Raw genomic sequence first — 10,070 nt, 5'->3', positions numbered from 1 at the left:
CCCCCACCACTGAAGTTACATTCAAAGTCGTGGCAGGCGAGGTTAGGGGGTCTCCCGTCACCACCCGAGGCACCTCCCGGGGCCCAGTGAGAACGGCCACTCGGGCTAGAGCAACCCGAGAGCGCCTGATCGAGCGGAGGTGGGCGCAGACCTAACCAGGTTTGAACTCATATCTATATAAGTGAAAGGTTAATGACCCACTTCATCACCTACCAAAGCTTGTTTTAAGTATACCTTGTAAGGCCAGCAGCTGAAAACATTATTCCTTGTCATCTGCAACAGCTGCAGTTGACCATTTAAAATAATAGAGAAACCTTAAGCTCATTTTGAAAACTAGCCAGGTTTTTTACCCGTTTTATTATACTGAATATTTTCCCAGAGAGATTTCCTCTTTCCAAATGTGAAAACATATTAATTAGAGTTTTATATGGAAAAATAAACATCCAGACATCAAAATGCTTATTCAAAATATAGTACAAAGCATTCAGCCAACATGTTCTGCATATTTGTTACTGGTGTTAGCCTTTTCTCACTTTCAGTACTAGAGCCTATCAAATACATATCAAATTATGGTTTTAAATTAGACCAGTGCAAAAGAACCTTGACATGGATTTTTTTTACAGAGGTAAGCACTTTATGTGGGGAAGTAATTATTTTACCATGATTTTTCTCATCATTGTAAAACTTTGTTTTATATAATAGGGGAAACATCCCAACCTAATTAATTCAATGAAAGCTTTGCTATTAACTTCAGTAGGGCCAATATGTTACCCAGTATCTTTTATACTCAAACTGTCATATAACCCATAACATAATACATAGCAGCAGTTGGCAACCTTTCCTGGTGGTGTGGGCTGGTATCACTTAGCACAAGTTCAAGGAGGGTCAGTACTTGGACCCAGCCACTGCCACTGTTGCTTCTCCCTGCCACCCAGAGACAGCATGGGCAAAGCTTCTGGCCACCTGGCAACAATGCACGCAGCATAAGAAAAGTCCCCCAGCTGATGAACATCACTGAAACCCCCTACTGTTGAAGCCCCAACCTCTGCAGGCCAGATCCAGCCCACAGGCCATAGGCTGAACTGAACTGGCAAACACTGGAAGCTGTAATGTGTTCAAAATCCAGTAATTGATAAGAATCTCTGTTACTAAGGTATGAAATGTTAATCATGTCTTTATGACTACAAGGTCATAACCTAAAAAAGCCCAGGTTTGTGTGGGAGTTGTGTGGCCCAGATGCAAAACTGCTTCCAACAGTACTATGCCAACACATCTATGACTTGAACCCCCACCCCCCCACCAAAGCCCCCCAAAAAACAAAACAAAGTAAAAACAATAGCAAGAAACAGTTACTCCTTTATTAGTTGCATACCTTCATCCTTCAGCTGGTCAGCCTTTTCAACATCTTCTGGCAAAGGATCTGAGAGAGGCAGCAAGTCATTCTGTACACATTAAAAAGAGAGAATGTCAGATTCAAGGGCAGGCCCCATTACAATATGACCAGTGACCATCCTTCTGGGGAAAGGTACAAATTTTTTTTAGAGATTCCACCATTCTTCCTTAAGCTGGTAAATAATCATTTTAGTACATTCAAAGATAAGGTGGTTCTCTCCTTGTCAGAGTCCCACACCTATCCTGTTTTCCTGCCTTTAATGGGAATTTTACTTTCTATTTGGTTTTCACATTGTTTTGATTTGTAAAGCACTTTAAGATTCCATAGTGCATTCACAACCTTAAATCAGTTAATGGGAAAGAACCTCAGGAAAACACAGGAATATTCTTCTTATGCCTTTTATTCTTATTTTCTTCTTCCTTAATTGTTTTAAGGAAAAATAATTATTTCCTCTGCACATTCTTCCTATATTTGACATTTTCATAAATTTTAATAGTTTGAACTTTGAAAGCAGATTTTAGGCCCAATTTGTATAGACTTCACAGGGCATGCCTTAAAAATGAGACTAGATTTTCTCCATAGCAAATCAAGTCACAAGGACCACACAATTCAAGCAATTTAGAAAAGACAGCCTCAGGAATTGTTACATGTCTGAATGTCACTCAGGGAAAGTAGCTTTCATGTTAGAACGAGATCTCTTCTTTTTTAGTAACACATTACAACACGCAGTTGTACTTTCACTAACAAATTATTTCCTGTCAGAGTCCTAAAACTATCCTGTTTTCCTGCCTTGCATGGGAATTTCACTTGATCATTTCTTTCAGGTTTCTACATTGTTTTGACCTATATAGCACTTTAAGAGTCCATACACATTCACAACTTTAATCAGCTAACAAAAAAGTAACTCAGGAAGATTAAATTAAATTCTTACCTTGTGAAAAGAATTTGTGAACATCTCTATCAAATGCTGAGGTGCTGCAAGATGAGTATCTTCTAGGCTAATCTTAAAAACGGTCTCCAAACACTGAATCGCAACTGAAAAGAGATGACAGCATTATTACAAATCACGAAGTTTTCAACACAAAAATATAAATACAAGTAGTGTAATTAAAAGTATGAATCACTCTTGCCATCTTAGTTATCTTGTTAAGCCTATTTTTAAATAAAAATAAAAAAAAAATCAAACAGTTATTTGAACCAGGTCTTTAGTAAAAAGAAAAAACAAAACAAAAAAAATCAAAAGCCTTCCTTCTTTAACTGTCTCTCTTGTGGGCAAGAGTAGCAGATGATGCATAATGTCTATACCAATGCTTCTCAATCTTTGTAGACTTGCACACTTCCATAATTTTTGTGAATTGAGCAGCTCCCCATTTAAGAGAGTAATTGATTTATTATAGTGCTTACCTCCCTGCAGAGGGGGCAGGAAGTAGAATCAGAAAAGTGGCCAGGTACAGTCCAGCCTGAGCCTGTGTCCTATTTGCTTATCTCTTCACACCTGTGGCACCCTGGTTGAGAATCAGTGGTCTATAAACAGGGGGTCAAGCAAGCTATGGCCCACAGGTCAGATAAGGCCAACAAAACCCTTGGATCCAGCCAGGGATGTGGAGCATCAGCTAAGGGCTCTCTCACAAAGCCACCACAGGGACAAGTGTCAGGTGTGGATGCTCTTTCCAGGCTGTCATGGGGACAAGTGGCAGTAGTGGCTGGGTCCTAGCTCATGCCCACTTCTGACATGGGTCACTCGGCCCCCCAGCCATAAAAGTTTGCCTACCCATAACCTACACCCATTTCTCTTACCACACTTAATTCCTTACCTAATCAAACTGAATTTCTTTTAATGCTCACTTGCTTTTGATTTTTTTTCATTTTTAACATAGAGGGATTAAGTAAATTAAAATAAATAAGACAGACTAAGGTATGCAGTAGCCATATTACTTGGCAATACAAAACATAGCCATACAGAAAAACCTAGGTATTTCTATATTTAGCATTAAAGGGTTCATATTTATCAGATGACAAGCCAAATGACAAAGGACAAGCCAAATCTAAAATGAAAATATTTAAGTAATCCTTACTGTTTTCAAAAGTATACGTTTTATATTACAAACCAAAGACCTGCTGACAAATAAGCTACTTCATTAGTCACAGGCTTGTATCCTGCACAGAAAACTGCCTGCAAAGTCCATTTGGTCACATAATGTCCCACTGATGGTCCATATAAGGATCCAAAGAAGTGATTGGAGGAAGGAAGGAAGGAACCTGAAGATACTTAAGAACACTTGGAATTTATTCATGCAAACCATTCCATCAAAGTCACTAGAATTGCACATAGAATTGAAGTCCCCAAAATGTGTAAGTATTTGTACATATGTTACAGAGGGAGTTTAATTATTTTATTTTAAGATTAGGGGGCAAATATTTGACAGTATGTGGACATCCAGTGTCATGGTTCTATTTCAGGCAGTGTTCTGCAATGTTAGAAAAATAACATATTTACTAGGGTCCTCTTTTATTCTAGAAGAATAATGTAGGATGTAGGTTTTATTCTTCTTCCTGACATTATCCATGAAGAAAACAAAACTGTGGTAAACTGAGTGTCGTTCATCCTCCCAATGAAATAAAGGGGACCATCAAGCCAATTATTTCAGACTTCAATTACAATCTTTTGAGGTGAAAGAAAAATACATTATCCCACTGAATTTCAACGTAGTTCATCCTCTGTGGAAAACCAACAAAAATCAATTAACAATACAATGAAATGTGTTAATATTAGTGTTGTAATGTCTGAGGAATCAACAAAATCTAGTATCCAGTTTCTCCTAAGAACTTACTAGAAAGCATTTCCCATCACACATTTAAAAATCAAGGTTTCCTCTATCCATCATACTTATTTTTAATACCCAAACATTCCCTGTTTTGAATACTTCAACTCATGTTTCATTCTTTCAGGAACAGAAGCCACACTGCAAAACAGATCTTTACAGTTTCATTTTTCATTTTCTGACATTTTGGCAGAAAGATATTAAGTCTATAGTTCCCAACTCCTTGTATTTTATTAATCTTTTTTGGAGGAACGATTTCTGGAAAGTGTAACAAAGATCAAATTATGATTCAACAAAAAATCCTTGGAGATCATAACAGAATTTGTAATACCAGACTACATTTCCATGGTAGATATAATTGGTTCTTATAGCAGTTCCCACATTTCCCATTTAATTGAAAAACTGAACACAGTCTGAATACTTCTAATTCCTTTACACAAGTTTAGCAAAAATAAGTACCCTTATGGGACAAATCAGTAAAAAAGAATTATAGTATTTCACAAGATAAGTCTCATGCTGCTGCATAAATGGTGGGCAAAACAGATGACTACAAAAAAAGTAAACAAAATCAAAGAAGCAGCATCTTCAAGGTGGGAGACACTGATCACCTGACAATGTACTGTAAATATGTTCTTCTAATGTACAAAAACAATTATGGTGAAATCCTGGTTCCATGAAATCAGTGGGCCAAGATGCAACTATGTACAGTACAAGTAGTTTGTTTTTCAATCTAGAGCAGGTGGCTGCTTATTCCCTTTCCTATTGCCGAATGGTAGGCATCTACCGATTGCCATAAGCTGAAATTTGTCCCAGGGCAGAATGTCAGGCAAGGCTTGTCATACCATAATAAGCCATTATTGAAGTACTGATTCTTGAGGGTGCCATGGCATTTTGGGTTGCCTTGAGCCCCTTTCAAGGGTGCTGTGGGGTGCCACATAATGTTAGCACTGTTAGGTTTGCAAACAGGATTTGCACAATAAACCCAGAGACTTCAAAAAGAAATCCACAGTTATGGCATTTCTGAGTTATTTGTAACAGAAGAGCTACTCAGTTATTTTTCTGTAGTCAAAAAGAGTGAAAACTATGAGTTGACATTTCCAGAGGTGCCTTGAATCTAAAAAGATTGAGGACCACTGCCTTAGGCATCAGGATGAGTTTCTCTAAGGCCAGAGCAGCACCTGAATCACTGTGTGCTGGGAAAACCTACCAGTGTCAGACACTGCTTGTACCACTGTGCACTGTACAAGATGTCTGCACTTCAATCCCAGGTGGTCTGGTGTTAACGACCACCAATGAAAGGCTGCAATGACCAGAAAAGCAATGGCAGCTGTAACAATGTGTAAAACTGTACGGGAGAAGGTCTACTAATCAGCCTGGAGACTAAAGAATCCACTACAGGGGGCTGCACAGGATACAGGGACCTTGGATTATGGATCCAGGCCACCTTCCAATTAATCTCTCTGATCAGATGTCAGAGTCCCCGGTAAGGGCAGTGCTTACTTAGGACCACTGCAGCATTGTCTGGTCTCCAAGCGTGCCGACGCCTCTCATCCCAAGACCAGCCCAGGCAAGGCTTCTACAGCAGGACAGAGCCCTAGCTCCTTCTCACCATGAACCTGTGGCCTTTAGTCCCTCACCCTTTCCCTATGCAGGAAGAACACAGATTTGTAATAAGGACCATAGCAGCAATGAAGCAGAGGCAGCAGTGACTTCCAGCTACTACCAAACTGCTGGCATGGCTATAGAGCTGCAGGAACAGCTTTTATTTTTTCCCCCCCATGCCTCTCTCCACCAGTAAATCAGAGCTCAGGGCTGCTGCTCCAGTTGTTCCATCTTAGCTATGGTGCTTGAGAGAACAGGTGCAGCCTGAAGTTCCAAGTAGCAAACAGACAGTTCCACTTCAATAAAGGCGTTTACTGGGAAAAGGCAACCCAGCCAGAGGTTCTCTCACCCTTCCAATGGGTTATGCAGTTTCTCTGCCCTCAATCCAGCCCACATAGCCCAGTTCATCCCCCCCCAAAATTGCTTTGTTTTTTTTCAGTCTGCCCAATTTCTGAAGCCCCAAAGCTACTGCACTGCTCTATGTCTCCTAACCCTCTCCTTCAGACCCTTCTTTCCATTACTACTGTGTCTATTGTCATATTTATTTCCCCCCTCCTGTGTACGCCCCCTGAGAGTTATTGAAAAACTATTCAAGTCCTTGTTGATGGACGTGTCTTTTGTGAAGTAGGCCAGAAACTCTGGCTTCACTGTCTTTAAAACCCATTCTTTTCCCCTGTATAAGTTAGTTAAGAGCAAAGACACAGTAGTAATGGACACGGTTAATACGAAAATATTATAATAAACCCTGTAGTCCATCACAACAGACTGTAAATTTCACCCTTTATAAAACTGCCCCTTACCACTGGAATAACCTTCACTTACCACCTAAAACGGTCTTCAGTTAGGATGCAGGTTATCGATAGAAATGTTTTTTGAAAAGCACATGGTACTTCTATTTCAAGAAAGTCTCTCAATGGTGGATTTCCCCCCACCTATGGTTTAAATTGAGTTGGGGGAGTGTTTTTGCTTTACAGTCTCATCTGCAAGGTACATAACATACCCACAGAAAGCATACACCCAATTTTTTCCTCACTTAGGCATACATTTGACTTCATTAAGACCTATTCCCACATTCTTGGGCAAGATTTGGTTCAAAATTGATGTAACTTGAGATAAAATTAACTTCTGTAGCGAAAAAAAGGATAGCTATTCAGATTAGATTGGATCAGATGCTGTATACTGTATAATGAAGCATATGGTACCATATTTCTGTCAGCATGCTTTACTAAAATTAGGATTTCATGTCTCTATTAAGACCCTCAATTGTGAAAGTGCTTGGTTTGAAATTTGATAATTTACATGTCATTAGAAGTATTGTAATCCCTACTTGTTCATAAAAAAAATATGTAAAATGCTGGTTCATTTGTCTCTCACAAACTATAACCAAAATACATATCAAATAATCAGTTAATCCTTCTTAGCTACTAAACAGCAAAATGTATAAACCTTATTATAAATTAAAAATAAAATTATGGAGGAGAAAAAGATATATATATATATTTATTTATTTTTGGAAATATAAATAAGTCATTTTCTTGGCATCACCTGAAAAAAGGTCCTCCTAAGACATTGGTATATTTTTAATTTACATAGTTACTTAATAATTACCAAATGTACTGAATATTTTGAATATTGCTGTTTATCTAAATCTTTCAACATGTTTTGGAAACAAGCTGAACAAAATATTTTCTATCTGCAAAAGTAATAATATTATTACAGAACCCATTCAGCAGAAATCATGCTCAAGAAGTTGTTTATGCATAAAAGAAATTTGTGGTTGGATTATATGTTTAAATGTGGTTTATGCACAGACCTACTAAATCAAATTCTAATACTGTGTAAAGAGTCAGCATGGGAGGGTTATACCAGTCACAACCTGCAGACTTTCAGAGCCCTTTAAGAAGACAAAAGATACTTGTCCAGAGTCCTCACCACTGTGTGGTATTTGGAATCACTGTTAACTGCCTTCTGCATTGTTACTTCTCTTATAACCCAATAATAGTTGCCAAAGATATAAACAGTGCACTGTTTTTCTTCAGTGCTTTTTTAAAGGATGAAAGCATGTACAAACTGGGAATGAAACCTGAGAGAAAAGGAACCAGGTAATTATAAATTGAGGAAGACATGGCAATATCCTCAATGGACAGGACTGTAGCATACCTAATTAGATTCTTCAGTGGATTTTAAAATATCTGATGCTCAAGAATAAGGTAAAACAAAATCCATAACTGTAGAAACTTTTAAGATCTATTCAAATATTAGAATAAAGAGCCCTGAAGGTATTTAAGATCTTGACCTATTTCAGGGGGGGGGAGGAAAATAGGCAAAAAACCTTGTTTTCTCCTCTCCTTAATAAGAAATATTCTAAAACATTTCACAACGTTCTTCAGATTTTGTGAAACCCAAACTTCTCCAATTTCTGGCCCATAACTGGCAAAAGATCAGCAGAATGAGAGAATATTATCCTCCATAAGCAGTGGGGGCTAACCTTTCTGGCAGACATGCCACAAAGTAGCCTTGCACTCTCACCATTAAAGTGCCACTCCAATCCCTTACCTTGCCTGATCTGCTGCTCTGCTTTCTGCTTCTGTCCCTGTGCTTCCTGCCCAATTTGCTGTTCTGCTTCCAACTTCCGTCCCATCCCCAATCTGCTGCATGCCATACACAGAGGCTGCCCATGCCCCTTTGGCACCCCTTGGCCACCCCTGCTATACAGGATAAAGATATAGATTATTGTGTTTGATCAACAACGATGCTTTTCTGACACACAAGAAACAAAATATAATCTTTGTATCATCACAGCCAACATGAAGAATTAGTATAATTCATTCCCATTGGTTGACATATATATTGTGACAGGAAAGCAACCTAGCATATAGATCAGGGGTAGGCAACATTTTTGGGTAGAGTGCCAAAAACACCTGCAACCTCAACTCGTAAAATGTTGGTGCCAGGGGCGGATGGTGTGGGAGCCATGAGGGGTCCAATCTTTGTTGTGGCAGCACAGACCTGACCCCTTTCCCACCATCTACCCAGAGGTACCCACACTTTGGCACCCATGCCAGGAGTTGCCTATCCCTGGTATAGATAAATGGTTTCATTACTTACCTTCCAAACTTTCTTGTTCATCTGAAGTGAAAGTATCCAGCTGACTCTGTTCTCTCAGGAAATGGATGACTGCATATACAAGGCGTTTGACAGATGACATTTTGCAAGCTTTTGAACTTCACCTAAACCACAGAAAGATTCATATTAGCTGTATACAGAGAAACTTTAAAAAAATGCAAAAAGGATGCCTTGCCTAATCAACACACCCACTGCCTTGACTGGGGTTTGGGACCTGCATTATGTAGAGCGACTGGTCCTTTCTTTAAAAAAAAGCATGTTAGAAAAAGTCTCTCTAAACATTTAATTAAAAAAAACTGGAAGTTATAAAGTCAGAACAGACTATTATAATAATCTAGCCTGACCACTTGGAAAACACAGGCCAGAGGACCTCCGGGTTAATTCCTGAAGGGATCGGGGTTCAGAACATTTTTCACTGGAGCAGGGGTGAGCAAAATGCAGCCCGCCAGGCCTTTCTATCCGGCCTGTGGGGCCCCTAAAAGATTTAGAAAATTAATATTAATCTGCCCCTGGCTGCCTGTCATGCTGCCCTAGATGGCTTGCCAAAACTCAATAAGTGGCCCTCTGACTGAAATAACTGCCTGCCCCTGCACTGGAGGGAATTTAGTCAACTATTTTGCTCAGGAGGAGTACTGATTTAAAGGCCACAGCTCGGGGAGCAGCAAGCAACTTGGTAAAAGCCAAAGGTAATTTAAGAGATACCAGTGACACAATGAAACATCAGCCCATTAGCAAAGCCGCTTCCAGTCTCTGACACTGCGCTACAGAGTGGTTTCTATTCGCTTTGGACCCAAAACTGGAACAGGGTGACCTCAATGCAAACTTGCGATTACCACCACTGCTCACTCAGGCCTTGTTTCGCATGGAGGCTCTCTGGGGGGGAACTGCCCTTCCAACTTTCTCGGAGTTGGTCTTAGCACCCCCAACCCCACCCGGATTTTTAAGGGCACGATATTCAGCTCCGCGCGGAGGGGCGGGGGAACGAAAACGGACTGCAAAATAAAGCATAAAAAAAACCAGTCTCTGTAGGAAGCGCCGTTGTTTGTGCGAGGCTGGGCAGGCCCCGCCGCCAGTGGAGCCATCTTAAGCGACCCCCGAGGGCCGGCGGCAGAACGCGCCCTGCGGAG

At 40.0% G+C, this 10,070-nt stretch overlaps 1 protein-coding gene across 3 annotated transcripts in view; it reads right to left on the bottom strand.

Moving 5' to 3' along the window:
* The window catches only part of SGTB (small glutamine rich tetratricopeptide repeat containing beta), a 40,994-nt gene extending 30,924 nt beyond the window's left edge, over positions 1–10,070 (bottom strand). For 2 of the 3 annotated variants that reach the window (XM_025216774.1, XM_025216776.1), the window contains exons 1-4: positions 9,961–10,070; positions 8,926–9,047; positions 2,325–2,428; positions 1,373–1,442 (exon numbers count right to left, since the gene is read on the bottom strand). In XM_025216774.1, the coding sequence (XP_025072559.1) occupies positions 1,373–1,442; positions 2,325–2,428; positions 8,926–9,025 (274 nt within the window). In that variant the 5' untranslated portion in view covers positions 9,026–9,047; positions 9,961–10,070. Of the gene's footprint in view, positions 1–1,372; positions 1,443–2,324; positions 2,429–3,890; positions 4,112–8,925; positions 9,049–9,960 lie in introns of those variants that run through there. The other variant, XM_025216775.1, reaches the window with a different exon arrangement.

The sequence above is a fragment of the Alligator sinensis genome, unplaced genomic scaffold (assembly GCF_000455745.1).
Source record: "Alligator sinensis unplaced genomic scaffold, ASM45574v1 scaffold346_1, whole genome shotgun sequence".
NCBI classification, from domain to species: Eukaryota; Metazoa; Chordata; order Crocodylia; family Alligatoridae; genus Alligator; species Alligator sinensis.
The sequence above is the reverse complement of the archived record's forward strand: the minus strand, read 5'-3'. Positions and strand labels throughout refer to the sequence as shown.